Consider the following 18,516-nt stretch of genomic DNA (forward strand, 5'->3'; position numbering starts at 1 on the left):
GGAATGACATGAAAATGGGAGGCCAGAAATGAGGGACTGGAGGGAGAGAAACCAATCAGGAGGCCACTGCAGGCTTTGAAGATAAGGTCCTGTTGTGGGAGTGGGAAAGGAAGGATGGGCTTGAGGGACATCAGAAGGAAGAATTGACAGTCCTTGCCGTTGATTGGATATGGACAGAGAGGGAGGAGAGAAAGTCTTTGCAAGTAGAGAGATTTACATATCGGCAGGAGTGTACTCTCAATTGATTATCTTATAAAAATTGTGGAGTTTCTTCTCTATGAGATAGGTAGGCAGTAGGTATCTCACTGATTAAAAATGACAAAATCAGAGAGCAACTCCTGGCTCAAAGGAGGGGAGAGTAGAAAAAAGCACTCCGATCTAGGATTACAAACCCTGGGCTATGTCCCAGCACTTTTCTTCCCCCCAAGAATTCATTTCACGTATTTGGACAAAATACAGGCATACCTCGGAGATATTGCCAGTTTAGTTCCAGTCGCTCGAATCTTTTTGGCTTCCCCGTGCATATAAAAGTTACGTTTACACTGTACTGTAGTTTGTTAAATGTGCAATCGCATTACGTTTAAAAAAAAAAAGACAATGTATATACCTTAATTAAAAAATACTTTATTGCTAAAAAATGCTAACCATCACCTGAGCCTTCAGTGAGTTGTAAACTTTTTGCAATAGTAACATCAAAGATCCCTAATCACAGATCACCTTTAGCAAATACAGTAAGAAAAAAGTCTGAAATATTGTGAGAATTACCAAACTATGATGGAGACACGATCTGAGCAAATGCTGTTGGGAAAATGGAGCCGGTAGTGTTGCGTGATGCAGGGTTGCCACAAACCTTCAATTTGTAAAAAAAACCCGCAGTATCTGTGAAGTGCTACAAAGTGAGATCTTCCTGTACTTTAAAACTCACTGGGCCAGTCTCCTTACCTGTAAAATATTTGTCTACTATCTATTTTATGGGTCTCAGCCCAAATCACAGCCATTATTTATTAAATACTTCAGCATGTAACAGAATTTGTGTTAAGAACTTTATTTGTAATTTCTTATTTAATCTTTAGAATGCCCATTCTGCATTTAAAAAAAAATTTGAAAATTTAGTAGCTTAAAACAATATTCATTTTATTTGTTCTACAATCTGGGCTGGGCTGGGCTGGGCTCTGGTTCTACTGGCCTTGATGCTAGTCACTGATGCCCTTGCAGTCAGCTGTTGGGCCGGCTGGGGGCTGGGCTCAGCTCCGGTGCTGGATGGCTGGAGTTCTCCCTGTCTCCACCTATCTCAGGGCCTCTTCCTCTGCACGTGGTTTCCCCAGCACGGCTCAGATCTCCCAAAATTACAGAAGCAGAAACTTCCACACCTCCCTTGGGGTTAAAAGAGGGAACAAACACAGATGCAGGGCTGCATTTTCCAGGCGAAGGCAAGTCACTGGCCCAGTCCAGATTTAAGTGGGAGGGACTCCATAAGGGTGTGACCAAAAGAAGGGTGGTCCATTGAAGGCCTGCAGTGTCACAGACTACCACACTATTATCTCCAATTTGTAAATGAATAATCTATGATTTAAGGGAGGTTAAATTACTTGCCCAATGTAGAGAGTAGAGCTAGGCATTTCAAAGCTTGTGTTCTAAATCAGTGGGAACAGATAAAATTTGTATATAGTCGTTCCTCAGTATCAGCAGGGGGTTGATTCTAGGACACCCCGCGCCCCCCAACCAAAATCTGAGGATGGTCAAGTCCCTTATATAAAATGGCGTAGTATTTAAATATAACCTACACACATCCTCCCATATACTTTAAATCAGCTCTACGTTTCTTATAATAACTAATACAATTAAATGCTATGTAAATAGTTGTCAGTGTGCCACAAATTCAAGTTTTGCTTTTTGGAACTTTCTGGATTTTTTTTTTTTTAAATCCACAGTGGATGTGGAACCCAAGGATACAAAGGGCCGACTGTAATTTGTTTTAATCTAAAATCCTGTGAGGTGGGTACGGTTATTGTTTCTAATTTACAAAGGAGAAAACTCAGGAATAGAGAGTTTCAGTATCTTGCCTCAGGTATTTTCCTCCAGAGATTCATTATACACTTACCTGTTACACCATACTGCCTCTTATGGGCAGTACCTGATATATACAAGGCACCTATAAATGTTATTTAATCTGAAACTACTGTTTGAGGCACTGAAGCAAATCTCTTTGGCCATCCACTATCATATCTTATAGACTGTTTGGGAACTGGGAGTTTTCCCTTTGAGCTATCACGTGATCAGAGCAGTTTCCATTTCAGGCATCTACTTTGTCCTCCACTATCTATGTCTTGAAGTTTGGCAAGGAATGACGGCATCCTTGCCCACCCAACCTCAATCCTGATTCTCCCTAACTGATCAATCTCATGGCTCCCTCAGCATCTTCCTCTGTGCAGCAGCCAGGAACTCTTTACAAAGCAAGACCTTCCTTCTTGGGTGAGGACCTTCCTGGAGTTGGGCTGGCCTCAAGGTTGCATCTGTTCATCAAGTGGCTTCTGAATTAGTAACCTTTCGGTCCCAGTCACTTCCTCTAGTTCCAGAGCTAATTTTCCCATTGTTGCAACTGTGGTGGCTTCTGACGATAGCTTGTAAAGATGCTATTTCCCATGGAGTGACCTGTAGCAGCTTCCCCTTCCCTCTGCTGGTCCTATGGGCAGAGGACCTGCTGATGGGAAATAGTTCCAGAGTCTCCTGAAGGAGCCATGCTCTGCTCACCTTTGACAGTGATCCACATGACTGTCTTTCTCTCTCAGGCAGTCTTGATTTTTCCATCTGTGGGGAGTTTGGAATCAGAGCACACCCTCAAACACAGATAATGGGGGGCGGGCTCACTTAGGTGGCCTCTGCTCTATTTTGGGCACTGACAGGGAGAAGCCATTCAGGGAATGTGCCCCAAATACTCTTACCTTTTCCAAAGCAAAACTATGGGGTGTGGGGCTTCCCTGGTGGCGCAGTGGTTGAGAGTCCGCCTGCTGATGCAGGGGACACGGGTTCGTGCCCCCGTCCTGGAGGATCCCACATGCTGCGGAGCGGCTGGGCCCGTGAGCCATGGCCGCTGAGCCTGCGCGTCTGGAGCCTGTGCTCTGCAATGGGAGAGGCCACAACAGTGAGAGGCCCGCGTACCGCAAAAAAAATAATAAAAATAAATAAAATTTAAAAAACAAAAAACCAAAAAAAAACTATGGGGTGGCCTTGTCTTTCCCATAAACTTTCCTCCTTCAAAACAACTCCAGATTTTAATTTTGACTTTGTTCCACCCTTATAAAACTGTGAAGGCACAATACTTGCACTTGATACAATTCTATTTTATTTAACAAAGAGGTATGTAGGCAGGTATGTCTTCAAAGTGCTTTACATATATCGCTTCATATGACTTATTTCATAAACTTACGTTTGAATCAAATGGGGTCGGGTAGGGACTTTCTGAAGCCTGACTTACCTCGCAGCCACTCTCCCCTTCTCCCCAATGGAGAAGGGACAAGGAAAGAAGGAATTGAGCTGCTCCGGAGGACCAGGCCGCCTACTACTTCCCGCAGCTGTCTTGCCAGTCTAGATCTAGCAGGGGGTCTCCACCCCTCGCCTAGATCCAGTCGGTGGGAGGGTGGGTGGTTTTTTCCGGGTCACTGGCGCACCCTCTCTGCTCCCAGCCACCTGTTCCGGTTCCATCCCGGCTCCAGGCTCTCTGGAGGGCGTCAGGGACATTCCAATCCTCCCACTACCCGCGCGGATGTCGCGGGAGAGGGGGGCACGATCGCTGTCCCTTTCCAGCGCCCAAGCTTTGACCAGGTTTCTTCTCAACCCCTAGTGACTTGAGTCACCCTGGAGAGGAAAACAAGGATTGATAAATGGTTTGAAGGTTGTTTACAGTGAACCAGCTGGCGAAGCCGCATCCCTAGCGACAGAGGCACTTTCTGGGCACCGTCTGCGCACGAGCAGACAATTGAAAGCCAAACAGCCGAGATGCCTCCTCGCCAGACCAAATATGGTCACAAGCGCTAAGTAGCCTCCCGTGGAAAGGCTGGCCTTGCTGGTGTCTCCCCGCGCCGGAGCGCACCCGGGCCCGCCCTCAGGCAGAATCACGGATCAGTGCAGCGCTCCGGCGCTCCCGGCCTCGGCACCCGGCACTAAGGGAGGGCGCGGCGCCCAGGACCGGCCCTTACTCGGTCTGGGCCCCTCACCCGCGTGCCCTCCGCCGCCCCCAGCCTTGGTTTCGGTCCACAAGTCCTTGATTAAACAGGCTCGGGCCACTTTCCCTTTGATCCCGCCCCAAGTCCGTGGTAAACTCAAAGGAATGCAGATCCAGGGCTCCGCGGGAGAGGTCCGCGCGACCAGGAGGAGTGGGTGGAGGGCACCCGTCTCCTCTTACCCTGCAAAGTACCCAGCACGCCCAGGGTTTTCTGGAGCCGGGGGTGGGAGGAGGAGGAAGAGAAAGGGGAGAGACGAGCGGGGGCAGGCAGGCTGGGGACTTGGAGGTCATGCATAATTCAACAGCTCAACTTTCGGCCCCGCCTCTTTCCTGGGAGTGGGAGTTTGCTCCAAACTTTGTTTATGGGACAGTCCGGGAGCCGCGGCGGCCGCGCTGTCTGCTTCTCCTCAGCCTCCTCGCGGAGCGCGAGCGCCTGAAGCCAGTTCGGGGGATGTGAGAGCAGAAGGCCCTCGGCTGCCAGGCACCGAGTCGGGTCAGGATTTGCCAGCCGGGCCCCGGCTCCAGCCCTGCAAGCTCGGGACGCACCCTAGCGACCCAGGCCCGACAGCGAGTTCGGGCGGGACGGCGGCCGCCGCACGCCCAGACTCGGCTTCGCTGCGCGCCCAGGTAGTGCCCGCTGGCGCGCGCCCGCTCACCCGGCACCACGCCAGGGCTCCCGGCTCCTCGGGCTTCCGGAGTTGAGATGTCTTGGAGACTTTGGGGGGCTGACTGCCCTGGAAAGTTTCGACCTGTCCTTTGCCACCAGCAGTTCAGCAGCGTCTCCAGTGCAGTTAACTCCCAGCAGCCACCCCATCCCCCCTTTCCTGGTAACTTCTTGGCTTCAAGAAAGTTGCATAATTCTCGAGGCCAGGAGGGACCCCTCCCCCCTCCGGCTGGTCTTAACTGCTGGGTGTCTGGGATCCCGAGGCTGACACCTATCTGTCTCTTTTGCTTTTTCTCTCTATTCTCCCCCCCGTATCACCCTCTCCGACCCTCAATAAAAGGCTCATCTGACCTCCTTTCTCCTTGCAGAAGATGAATCCGGCCTCGGCGCCCCCTCCGCTCCCGCCACCCGGGCAGCAAGTGATTCACGTCACTCAAGACCTAGACACGGACCTCGAAGCCCTCTTCAACTCGGTGATGAACCCCAAGCCCAGCTCGTGGCGGAAGAAGATCCTGCCCGAGTCGTTCTTCAAGGAGCCTGACTCCGGCTCGCACTCGCGCCAGTCGAGCACCGACTCGTCCGGTGGTCACCCTGGGCCCCGACTGGCCGGCGGCGCCCAGCACGTCCGCTCGCACTCGTCGCCCGCGTCTCTGCAGCTGGGCACCGGCGCGGGCGCTGCGGGCAGCCCGGCGCAGCAGCACGCGCACCTCCGACAGCAGTCCTACGACGTGACCGACGAGCTGCCTCTGCCCCCAGGCTGGGAGATGACCTTCACGGCCACTGGCCAGAGGTACTTCCTCAAGTAAGTCAGCCTGGCGCTAGGGGGGACACAGAGTCATGATACCCAGGGTGTGTGCACGCTTGTTCTTGAGTGTGTGTGTGTGTGTGTGTGTGTGTGTGAGAGAGAGAGAGAGAGAGAGAGAGAGAGGGAGAGGGAGAGGTGATGTGTCACCTTCCACGGCTGTTTCCCAGAGATCTGGGAGGCTGGAAGTAGGGAGTGAGTCTCTGGGTGTTGGAATTGTAAGGGATCAGAAACTGAGTCTGGTGAAGTTCTTCCAGGGTTCTGGAAGTCACAAGAGATTCGGGACATGGAAACTCTTAGAGGTACAAGAAAAAAAAACTTTTGGGAGAATTCTCAATGAGACACATAGGTGACTATGCCCTGCAGCTGGAGTACTGATACAGACTCCTGGACCCAAACTCTTACTCCCTTCCCTGCCCACTCTAAGTCAGATAGTCAGAGCCTGGTCCACTGAGATATGACATCAACATAAATGCTAGAGCAGATCTGAGGCTTGGGGAGGAGAGGGACTCTTGGTAGTGTAGGTGGTCTCCAGTCTCTCCATTCTTGGGAAAAGCAGTCTGGAAAAGTGAACACTGCCTGGTAGGCCTTACTGGTGACGTGATGACCACACAGCACCTGTGATGTAATTAGTAACTGCCTGGTGAAGTAGTTGTAGGCTGGACAAATCAATTGTGTGGAAATTGGGTCGGAGTTTTATTATGTCGCCCTTGGTAACCTAAAATACCATCGAATCAGGAGCCTGCTTTGTCATTCTTCCCTTCCCTTTGTTCCAGCTTTTTGATGTAATGAAGTTTACATTTGAGTGGAATTAGACTGTATAGGAAAATATATTCATAGGCATAAAGAAGGTTGTTTCCATTGTGGTACCCTAAAATAATTGTATTCTGGAGGAGAAGCCAAGCTGGAACTTGCAATGTAATTAGTGAGGTCATGGGGGGTCAGGCTATCAATGGCCTGGATTGAAGTCGTGCCAGCTGGACCACTTGGTCCAGGATTGCCTGCCCTGGCGGGCTGTTCACTGCCATGGAGGGAAACTCCTCCTCTAAGAACTTGCCTTGGAATTTATGTTAAAGCCCATATTTCTTTGATTGAGTAGCTTTAGTTTAGACGTTAAGATGTTATGTGCTATTTTAAAAAGATAATCAACCCTTTCTTTGGCACTAATATTTGATACTTTGCTGTGAGAGGACCCTAATAACAAATACACAAGGATGGATGAGGCTTATAATAGCCAACCCTTTGACTCATACTGGTGGCCAATTATTCCTTTCCCATCCCAAAGCTGTTGATGTCTTGTGCAAGGAGGAGTGCTTTATTTTTTTGCTGGGGTTGATGCATTGCTGAGAAGCCCTTGTCCTAAAACAGACTTGATGGCCATTTTAGTCCACAACTGGTCTTCTCCTGGGTTTTGAGTGACAGTGTGGACACGTACTCAGTGCTTTGATTTCTTTTTTTTTTTAAATTATTTATTTTTGGCTGCGTTGGGTCTTCGTTGCTGCGCACAGGCTTTTCTCTAGTTGCAGCGAGATGGGTCTACGCTTCGTTGTGGTGCGCGGGCTTCTCGTTGCAGTGGCTTGACTTTGTTGCGGGAGCACGGGCTCTGGGTGCGCGGGCTTCAGTAGTTGTAGCACATAGGCTCAGTAGTTGTGGCTCACGGGCTTAGTTGCTCCGCGGCATGTGGGATCTTCCCAGACCAGGGACGGAACCTGTGTCCCCTGCATCGACAGGAGGATTCTTAACCACTGCGCCACCAGGGAAGTCCAGTGCGGAAGTCCAGTGCTTTAATTTCTAAATAGTTGATGGAATTCAAGTATGTGATGTAATAGCATGACATTTTTCTAAGTGTGATGATATTGTTCCAAAGGATGGCATTAGTTTGTGTACTATATAAAGATCCAAAGTAGCATCTTGTATTGCTTTACTTAGGTAAATGCAGTTTTGAATATCTTACTGTGACTTTTATAGAAATGGACTTAGTAGTACCTACAAGTAGAAAAAGACCCAATAATTTCTAATAATTTTGGAGGCTATTTTTGGTCCCAAATGATTTTTGAACTGTGGTTATAAATATACACACACAAATATGTATATGATTGGTATAGCTGGTTGTTAAAAATATGAAATAAGGGCTGGGCTTGCCTAATATCTGAGGAAAGCTAGGGGGAAAAGATCCCTAAACAGAAATAAAACAAAAGAGTTCCCTTTTATACAGGCTTTGAATGATTGGAGTAGCTCTAAAATATGTTTGTGAAACTAGGTTAAAAATGGAAGTAGGCCTTGGGTTTAGAGAAAGTTGATCTGCTCCGTTTGCCTCATCCCCCCAAATAACAGTCACTCCTCAGTCCAAAGCTGGGTGCATCTTCATTTCCCTTTGGATAGTCAATAAAGACAACAACTGGAAAAACGTGTAAGCAGGAGGCCTGTAGGCTTGATCTGATGCTATCCCTGGAAATTTTTTGGCCAAGTAGCTAAGGGAATTTAAGAAATTAAGTCACTGTGACTTTTGTTTTTTGAGATAAGCAATATGCCAGGAGTTCTCTGAATTTCTTTTGGAGCTTTGTTTAAAGTTGGAATAAGATAAATGTTATATGCCACACTTTGTTCCACAGCCTCAAAAAGCAATGTATTTTGGTGGATTTAAGTAGAAGCTTGGAAAATGGTGGCAACTAACCCTGAATTAATTTTCATAAAATCTACCCATGACTTTGCCCCAACATCTGTGAAATGGGGCTAGCAGTAGGATCCTAGTCTTGATTTTGTCAGGAGTTGAGGGCTTTATAAATCAGAAATCAAAGTATTTTATAATTGACAAGGTCATTTTCTTGGGGGGAAGGTTAGAAAACTGAGGCCAGGGAAGGGTATTCACGTGACTTGGGGAATGCCATTTGTGGTTATTTAATGGTGGACCCTGGACTGGCCCTCTAATCTGTTGTCATCTACTTAGGGAGCAGTTTTCCGTTTTCCCCACTCCCACCTTTATCCTCATGTCACTTCCCCAGCTGAACAATGAGCTTTATGGGATACAAAGCCTGGACATCTAAGAAGCTTTAAAAAACCTTTTTGTTATTTTCTCAGGCAAGATAGTTCCTAGGTATATGGTGTAATCACTTTCTGGTACCTGTTACAGGGCACCTTTTCTAAACATTCACACCTTCCCTGTGGTGTTAGGGTAGCATTTAACAATGGGGAGGATAGAATGTTAAAACGCATGGCCTCTGACGACTGCATTGTTCCTGCTGTTCTCTACAGCTCATAAATCAGGCTGGGGTGTGTAGGTGTTGGGCTCTTAGCAACTGGCATGCTGACTTTGAACACTGATCACATTAAAATTAAAAAAAAATTTCTGGTTATAAATGGAATACATGTTTGGTGTACATAGACCAGAAAATAGAGAATTATAAAGAAGAAAGTGATCTGGATTCAGTAGAACTTTCCATTCTTGTAGAAAATTTTTATTTGAATAACATATTCTGTAAGAAAAATTATCCCCACTCTTAAATATAATTCCAACTATAACATTTGCTGGCACTCTCAATTTTTAGTAATAATTTTAGTGTTTTGCCTTTTCTGAAATGTGTGGTAGAAAATTATTTTTGTCAAAGTGATCTGTGCAGGTGGTACCAAACCCAATAGTATAAAAGGACTTTTGTTGAAACACAATGGTTTCCTTCACCTTCTCAAGGCTCACAGAGGGAACCTTTCAATTTTTATTTTATTTTTTAAAATAAATTTATTTATTTATTTATTTTTGCCTGCATTGGGTCTTTGTTACTGCTTGTGGGCTTTCTCTAGTTGCCATGAGTGGGGAGCTACTCTTTGTTGCAGTGTGCAGGCTTCTTACTGCGGTGGCTTCTCTCGTTGCGGAGCACGGGCTCTAGGCATGCAGGCTCAGTAGTTGTGGCGCACGGGCTTAGTTGCTCTGCCGCGTTTGGGATCTTCCCAGACCAGGGCTCAAACCCATGTCCCCTGCACTGACAGGTGGATTCTTAACCACTGAGCCACCAGGGAAGCCCCTTTACGGTATTTCTGATTCCCCATTTTGTAAGTCAAGGAGGTTTGGGTGGCTATCAGTTCCACAATTTGCTTTTTGTTAGTGACACCTTAATATTCCAAAGCTCTGAACCCATAACCAATAAAAGTTTTGTGCTTTGTCTCCAAATTGACTTTTTTATTCATAAATTATTCTTGAAGTTGAAAAACTGGAGGCAACATTTAATATAATTTATTGCCTTGTGTATTAACATTGGATCTTAGACTTGCACATTGTGTCTGGTGTCAGGACTCCTGGGACACTCAAAGGAGGATATATCCAGCCCCAAAGTCATAGGGATTCTTTCTTTTCACTCTTCATCAGTTGTTAAAATTTGTGTTACCTTTTAGTTTCTTCATCTTTGGATCTTGACTTTCTTAAACATTTTTTCCTATTATTTCTAATTGTCTTTTTATATGTTTATATACTATTTGCTTTTATTATGATCTCAAAATTTTCCAGGCTCTCAATCCCCTGGGTTCTGTCAGGTCTCCTTTCCTTAAGCTTTTATGTCAGATTCCCTCATCTTTCTGTTCCATTCTTGTTGCTCTCTAGCTCTACATCAGAGCTGTCATCCTTAGGGCTTCTCTTTACTTCTTTCCATGGCTAGGAGTGCTGTTTGTTTGTCTTCCTCTTTTTTGGTTTATGCCCTCATTTTGCGGGAGTACATACTTGAGAAACTGTTTTTATCAAATTAATTAATTTTTGGCTGCCTTGGGTCTTCATTGCTGCACATGGGCTTTCTCTAGTTGCGTGGAGCGGGGGCTACTCTTGGTTGTGGTATGTGGGCTTCTCATTGCGGTGGCTTCTCTTGTTGCGGAGCACAGGCTCTTGGCACGCGGGCTTCAGTAGTTGTGGCTTAGTTGCTCTGAGGCATGTGGGATCTTCCCCAACCAGAGATCGAACCCGTGTCCCCTGAATTGGCAGGCGGATTCTTTTTTTTTTTTAAAGAGAGATTGCTTTTATTATTTATTTATTTATTTTATTTATTTATTTTTGGCTGCATTGGGTCTTTTGTTGCTGCAGGTGGGCTTTCTCTAGTTGCGGTGAGCAGGGTGTACCCTTGGTTGCGGTGCACGGGCTTCTCATTGCGGTGGCTTCTCTCATTGTGGAGCATGGGCTCTAGGTGCGCGGGCTTCAGTAGTTGTGGCACATGGGCTCAGTAGTTGTGGCTCGTGGGCTCTAGAGCAAAGGCTCAGTAGTTGTGGCGCACGGGCTTAGTTGCTCCGTGGTATGTGGGATCTTCCCAGACCAGGGACGGAACCTGTGTCCCCTGCATTGGCAGGAGGATTCTTAACTGCTGCGCCACCAGGGAAGTCCTATTTCACGGTATTTCTAAAGATTAGATAACATATTTGAAGTGTCTGGTACATAGTAGACTTTCAGTACAAGTTCGATCTTGCTTCCCCTTGCCTCCCCACATGCATATGCTGTCTACCTGGCCAAAATTGGATGCAGAGACCTTGCTAGTAGGATAAACTAATTTTGACTCTCAGTTATTGTTTGGTGCTGAATGAAGCCTGGATCTGGAATTGCAAGCTGGTTTTTAAAATTGTAAATAAAGACTGAGAATCAATTTTCCTGTTAAAAAACCTAGGTAGGAATGCCCACCACAGATTCCCTTTTGCTGCAGCATCTTGGGCAGAGGATGTCTAACCTCTTCTGAGGAGGATCTACTTTCTGATTTTTGGAATCTGGCTTGTAGCTACTAGTGGAGCCCCGTTTGTGTGTGGGAGGGGGAGTGAGATTGAGAAGTGGGGTGAGAGGAAGAGGGGAGGGAATTGACATTGGTTGATTACCTGCTCTATTCCAGAGGAGGCAGGGAGCTATAAGTCAGTACTTCCCGGAGAGGCAGCGCCAGAATCACCCATGGAACACACTCCTGACACATGCGTAAGGAAACTTTATTCATAACCCTAGGTGCTTTTCACACGTTCTTTTAACTCTCACAGTGACCTGTGAACAGGTACATGTTATTTTCTCATTTTACTGTTGAGGAAACTGAGGCACAATAAGGTTGAGTAAATGGCCCAGGGTCACATAACAGGCGAGTGGCAGAGATGGGATTAGAATTATGTGATTCTCAAACCTGTACTTCTGCACTTGTACTGTACTGCCTCATGTCAGTTACATGCCCATAATTAGGCCCTGTAACTAGGTATCCTTGGTGACCAGATAACTTTGGAGTGGTGAATGGAGCATTAGAGTTCGCTTCTAAACTCAGTCTGGGTGATCCAATTTGGAGCTCTCAGTGCTGGAGAGAGAGAGAAATGATGAACCAAACCAGAAATGGATAGTATACCTACAATGACTATTTTTTCTTCTCATTGAGATTTTCACCATTAATAAATCCATATCATTTTACAGGGCACACAGATGTGACATGGAGGGCGGATGACCTAATGTATGTCAGGATTGGGTATGTTGCTGAGGACTTGTTGAGAGGGTTAGTTAGATGTTAGTAAAGTAACTTACAGGAAAAAAATTTACTTCTCATTGTCTTTATAATTGCAGAGATTGATTCGAAATACATCGCTTAAAGGGTTGATTCAGTGTCAGTTTTTGTTTGTTGACAAATTAAGACGTGTAGGAATTACACCCTTACTTATCATCTCTGCCTTTCCCGTCCTCCCTCAATGAAATATCTAACCACAGGAGAGGATGGTGGAAGTAAATGAATCCACCAATCCAGGGGATGATGTTTTTTTAAAGGGTGATTTGGAAGACTGAGGACTGAAGTAATAAACTTTTTATTGAAGGGGAAATTCTGAGGGGATGGCCCTGCTGCTGGTCTGTGGGGGACTGTGAATGTTTCAGTGCATTGAAATATCAGCAGAGCAATGTTTTCCAAAGTGTATTCCTTAGAACCCTAGTCCACTCAGATACTTTGTGAACAAAAGGTTCCTGGACCAATAGATTTGGGGTATGTTGCAGGCTCTGTCCCTCTCTTGGAATTTCACAATACACGTTCAAGACTCTGGAGTCACTTGTTACAAAACTAGTTTATTTTTAAGCCACTATTTCACAAGCATATTTGACTTTTGAACAATTTTATTCCAACTATTATCTCATACTGTCCACCTAGGAATGTCCTATGGACTTTGGGAAGCGTTTTTGTGACTTCCATTGTTATTTCTCTAGTTGAGAGTTTCATGTTTAAATCAAGTTACAGTTTTTCTTTTCAGTGTGCTTTGAGTAGATGTATTACGTTTTCATTTATATTTCTTGATTTAACAGTTAGTTACCAATGCTTAGAGATAAGAAATGGCCCTAAATATCAGACAAGTGGGATATAACACATAAAAACCCAATAATTATGGTACATTGTGAAAGGGTCATAATCCTGATTTTATTTTAAAAAGTGTGTGTGTGTCTGTCTGATAGAGGGTTACGTACCAAACTGTGGTTGATGGTCATTTGTGGGATTATGGAGATTTTTCTTTTCTACTTTTTGCCTTTCTGTATGTTCCAAATGTCGCATAATAAACATATTTCTTTCTAAATTGGGGGAAGGGGGAAGTTAGGAAAACCACAGCAGAAAGCAAGCAGAGAGGCAGGGGAAGATGGAGTGGTAGATTTGGGTAGGTGTGTGGGACATGGGAGGGATCTTGTAGCCTTAGCTCAGTAACTGAAGTCTGGAGCTTATGTTACTAAGGAGATCCTCTTCGGGAACTGCTTGTGTTTTTCTTGTTTTGGGTTCTTTTTTTTTTTCTTTCTTTTTTTAAAAAATTTTATTGAAGTATAGTTGAATTACAATGTTGTGTTAATTAATGCCATACAGCAAAGTTATACATGTATTCTTTTTCATATTCTTTTCCATTATGGTTTATCACAGGATATTGAATATAGTTATATATTGAATATAGTTCCCTGTGCTCTACAGTAGGACCTTGTTGTTTATCCATTCTATAGATAGCAGTTTGCATCTGCTAATCTGTTTTGGGTTATTTTCTTTAGAAGTGAACACCGTAATTGCTAAAATCTTAACCAAAACTTCTCCAGAAAAGTCAAGATAAGAAGTAGACTTCATGGCAAATCTTCTGAATTTCCTTCAACATATTCTTTATTTGCATACACTTTTTCCTGGACTTCTAGATTTTATTGAACGTTCCATCTAGACCCAGCAGATGATAAAGGGATAAACGATGTTTGCTGTTAGATGAAGCGAAACCAGGAATATATGCGAAGTGCTTTGCTCTGCGCCTGGCACAGTGAGCAGCCCTGAAAGTTTACTTACTCCTGTCTTGTTCCTGGTTGAGATGGTGGTGGGGGCAGTGCTCTCCCAGGGCCTTGCCTCTGTGCCATCTTAAAGGTCTTCAGCCATTTCAGCATTTACAACAAAAAATCATTGCACTCTTCTTGTGTGCCAACACAGTGCACTGTGCCCGGGGGTGGGGGTGGGGAGAAATGTGGCAGCTTTTCGGACCTCAGGCAGCTGACAGTCTAGCTGGAGAGACATGGGGAATACAGACAAAACCAGGCTAAATAGCCTCCTTCTGACCTGTGTGCAGCTGCCCTCCTGGGTTGGAAGCACTTTGAGGTGTGTCACAATAAGGCTGTCATTTCTATTATGGTTATAGGTCTGAAACTTGCAGCTGGGCTGACCGTCTTTTGGTTTCTCCCATTGGCTGTGCTCCTGGCCTCAGGAACTTGGCACAAGCTGCTACCTGTGCCTGGAATATTATTTCCCCGCTTTTTGCCCGGTTAATGCCTACACTACCTTTAGGCATCACCTTAGATGCCAGCCCTGCAGGGGTTTTCGCCTGACTCACAGCCCCCGCACTGGCTTAGATGCTCCTGCCAGGTTCTCCCACAGCCCTCTGTGTCTCTGCAGACGTAGCACTGCTGCTAATACTATCGTTGTGTGGTTGTTTTTTTTTTTTTGGCCACACCGTTCGGCATGTGGGATCTTGGTTCCCCGACCAGGGATTGAACCCGCACCCCCTGCAGTGGAAGCCCAGAGTACTAACCACTGAACTGCCAGGGAATGCCCCATATTACTGTTGATTTATTTCTCTTTCTTACTACACTGTAACCTCCATGAGGGCAAGAATGATGTTTTTCTTGCTTGTCATTGTATAACCTGAGCACAGGGCCTGGCACAGAGGTAGGTGCTTGATAAGGAAAGAATCCCATAATATTTTCTTTTAAATCTTTGCAAGCTTGCACCCTGGAATTCTTCATAGGAATCTGCCGTGTTCAGGAATGTAGTTCCATCAGGTCTGTGCGCATCCCGGATTGAAAGTTTAGAATCCTAGCTCCACGTACTGAATGCAGTGGAGAGGAAGATGGATGAAGGGTGGGTGTTCAAAGAAGTCTCTGTAAAGGTGGTTGGGCATAAATGGAGTCTTGAAAAATGGGAAGAATGTGGGCAGGTGAGCAGAAGGGTCTTCCAGGAAAGAGGGGATAGGAAGAGAAGTGCAGAAGCAGAAATGCTTAAGGGTCTATTTTTGAGGCCAAGAAGAACCTGGCCTGACTTAGCTTGAAGATAAGTATTGGTTGTTAGATGACCATGCATCCCATTGAGGCTTTAGAACCTCAGCTAAGATGGGTACACGGACCTTTCACTAGTCCGTGTGGCAGCTTCCTCATCCCTTCATTGAGACCCACCAATCCTAGAGTTATCTGAATGTAGCATAAGACCCCACCATTGTCCCTTATGTTGAGGTCTTCCTAGTTCTTTAGGGAACTAAGCACTTTATGCTAACGTATGGGTCTGAAATGATAGTGCTTTCCTAGCAAAGCAGCCATTCCTCTGTCCATCCACAGATCCATTCGTTGGTCCTATATTTAATTTAGCCTGTGCAGTTCCACCATAGCGGGTGGTCTTTGCTTTCCAAGTTAGTGGGGTACGGAGCTACCCTCGACTCAGGCCCATCCCCACTGAATCTGCCATCTCTGCTTGTAAATGAATAGCTTGCAGGTCTGGTTGTTCCCAGAATACTCTTGTAGTTTTGGATGAGGCTGGTCACCTGGACACAGACAAAATCGAGATTCTGCAACCACAGTTAATCCACGAAGCCCACCTAGGCCCTGAGCAGCCCGTGGCCTCCCTCTCAGGGGAATCCTTCCGAGACTCTTAGTGAAGCCCACTGGCGCCTTTCCACACTCATGATGCTGAATCACATGTTAATGTTTTCAGATGACTTCACATTAAAAAATATTTTTCCAATAGGTAATAAATACATGTAAATGACAAAATTTTCAATAGTACCAAAGCATGTACTGTGAGAAGTCTCTTTTACCCTCCCTCTAGTCCTCTGGTACCCTCCCCAGCATACCAGTTTCTTTTGTCTTTCCAGAGAAACTCTGTGTGAGTACAAGTATGCATATGTATATGTAAATTAAATGTGTATTCCCACCTAGACTATTTTCGATACAGTACAAATGGTACACACTCTTCTGTACCTTCCTTTTGTCATTTAGTATATCTTGGTGTTTATTCCTCTTCTGTACATAAATATCTGCTTTATTTCTTTAAGGACTACATAGTATTCCATTGTATGGATGTACAATGAATTTCTTAAACGGATCCCCTATTGATGGACACTTAGATTGTTTCTGATTTTATTTTTAAGTATAAAGATATTATATGCTCAGCCACCACTGGAGGGAGGAAAGTGGAAAATAGATTCTTCTGATTTTCCCTGGATCCCTATTTAGAGACAACCGTTGTTAACGCTTTATCTAGAGAATTATTTGCATAAAGAGCAGAGACTCTCTGGCTCCTACCTAATTTATTAGATATCTAATAAATCTATTAGATATCTATTAGATATCTAGCTTATCTGTTATCTAATTTCTCTATCATCTACTGTTCTACCTATTAACCAATATACCTACCCTTCTTATACAAGGGTGATACATGGGCTGGCAAGTGCACTGGCCAGTTAGATGGATGCCCAACCAATCGGAATGAGTGGCATGGCAGTGTGAAGTAGCTGAGCCTGTATCTCAGTGCTACTCAAAGTGTAGTCCGTAGACTGACACCAGTGTGCTAATGTTACGGGCCTGTGATGAGCTAGATACAGAAGTCGAGAGTGTTTAGAAACGTTTATAGCAAAATAACATTGCTGTGACATCTAAGCACATGATCAATGGGATTGCCTTGTGGAACAGGGTAGTTTGGGTGCGTCAAACTTGTGTGGTAAGTCACATGTGGCCTGAGCTACACACAAGCCATCTACAATAGGACCACATACTTGGCTTGGCGGATTGAAAAGAAAAAACACTAGTGCTTTACAACAGATAGTTTGAGAAACACTAATCTATTCCTCTCTCCTTAATTCTATCTATCTGTCAATCTATCTATCTATCTATCATCTATCCATCCATCCATTTACCTACCTATCATTTTATTTTTCCATCCACCCTTATAACTATCTTTTAGATATCAACCAACTAATCAATCAATTAATCACACCTTTCATTAACTTAAGAATAATCAACCAAAGATGTTGAATAACGAGTCTCAATATGGAAACAAATTCTATGGCACAAAGGTTGTATATGATGAATTTTTCAGTACATAATATATTTTATGTCTTTGTGGCCCCCTACACTAACTCTTTGTTTTAAAAATATGCTTTGACACACTTCAATTCTGAACACTGAAGATAAATTCAAATTCTGTTCTTTTTGGTGACTAATTTACCTGTAAACATGGCTAGCTATAGACTCAGTAATTAAAGCATGGCTCCTAAGCCAGGGATTGTGGGTTCGTGTCCTACCTGGGGTGCCAAAACAAAACAAAACAAACAAAACATGGTGACTGTGGAAAAATGCATATGCTGGATTGTTTATTAAAATATGTTTTCCTTTGTGATGGCTTTTCTGCAAATACTGAGGTATGAATATTTGTCTTTCTCCCAGTTTGCCCATGGAAAACCTTTCTGGGCTTAGGTGTTCACAGGTTGAGGAAGCAACTGTGATAGTCCATCAAAAGTAGAAAACACAAGCAAATGATAAATATAACCAAAATGAACAGACATACTTTTTTTTTTTTTTGCGGTACGCGGGCCTCTCCCACTGTGGCCTCTCCCGCTGTGGAGCACAGGCTCCGGACGCGCAGGCTCAGCAGCCATGGCTCACGGGCCCAGCCGCTCCGCGGCATGTGGGATCTTCCCGGACTGGGGCACGAACCTGTGTCCCCTGCATCGGCAGGCGGACTCCCAACCACTGCGCCAACAGGGAAGCTCCCAGACATAACTCTTACTGACTTGATTTTATTTTTGGAATTCTTCTTAAAGATTGCTTTTTGGGAATGCCCTGGTAGTCCAGTGGTTCGTACTCCGAGCTTCCACTGCTGGTGGCCCAGATTCGATCCCTGGTTGGGGAACTAGGATCCTGCAAGCCGCATGGCCAAGAAAAAAAAAGACTGCTTTTTAACATACTCGCATCAAAAAATTTAAGCAGAGCTGAAGGATATAAAGTAAAAAAAGTACTCCACCCTCTAGTTTTACTCAGATAGAACCACTGTTCACAATTGCTTGTGTATCTTTCAGGGATTTATTATGTATACACATGACCTCATTTATACTTGCATCAGTTGGATGTTTTGGGATCTTGGGAATCACAGCTTAGGTGGTCTTTGTTTCTGGTTGACCCTCACACAGCCTCAGGACTGAGAATAGACATGGGTTAAATTCTGGAGAAATTCATGTGATGCCTGAGGGGGAGGTCTCAGGGTGAGAAACCTTGTTGAGGTAACTATAGTTCAGAGACTGGGATTTGGCTTTGTGGTTCAGAAAATTGCTGCCCTTGGTGCTCCAAAACTGATCAGGGTTTCCAGGGCT

At 45.0% G+C, this 18,516-nt stretch overlaps 1 protein-coding gene and 1 long non-coding RNA gene across 5 annotated transcripts in view; one reads left to right on the forward strand and one right to left on the reverse strand.

Annotated features, from left to right (window-relative positions):
- WWTR1 (WW domain containing transcription regulator 1) overlaps positions 1-18,516 on the forward strand; it is a 203,636-nt gene that overhangs the window by 66,567 nt on the left and 118,553 nt on the right. Inside the window, exons 1-2 of one of the 2 annotated variants that reach the window (XM_030873257.3) lie at positions 4,553-4,849; positions 5,255-5,688. In XM_030873257.3, the coding sequence (XP_030729117.2) occupies positions 5,258-5,688 (431 nt within the window). In that variant the 5' untranslated portion in view covers positions 4,553-4,849; positions 5,255-5,257. Of the gene's footprint in view, positions 1-4,552; positions 4,850-5,254; positions 5,689-18,516 lie in introns of those variants that run through there. The other variant, XM_060298500.2, reaches the window with a different exon arrangement.
- Positions 611-5,471, reverse strand: LOC115861991 (uncharacterized). 3 transcript variants are annotated; one of them, XR_011377435.1, is made up of 5 exons: positions 4,403-4,786; positions 3,476-3,855; positions 2,943-3,119; positions 2,752-2,808; positions 611-1,374 (listed from the first exon to the last, which is right to left on the reverse strand). It is a non-coding gene; the product is annotated as an uncharacterized lncRNA (long non-coding RNA). The 3 variants fall into 3 exon arrangements; XR_011377436.1 differs by lacking the exons at positions 611-1,374; positions 4,403-4,786 and adding an exon at positions 5,339-5,471 and having other exon boundaries at positions 1,902-2,808; XR_011377434.1 differs by lacking the exon at positions 611-1,374 and having other exon boundaries at positions 1,902-2,808.

This window comes from Globicephala melas, chromosome 4 (genome assembly GCF_963455315.2).
Source record: "Globicephala melas chromosome 4, mGloMel1.2, whole genome shotgun sequence".
In the NCBI taxonomy this organism is placed as follows: domain Eukaryota; kingdom Metazoa; phylum Chordata; class Mammalia; order Artiodactyla; family Delphinidae; genus Globicephala; species Globicephala melas.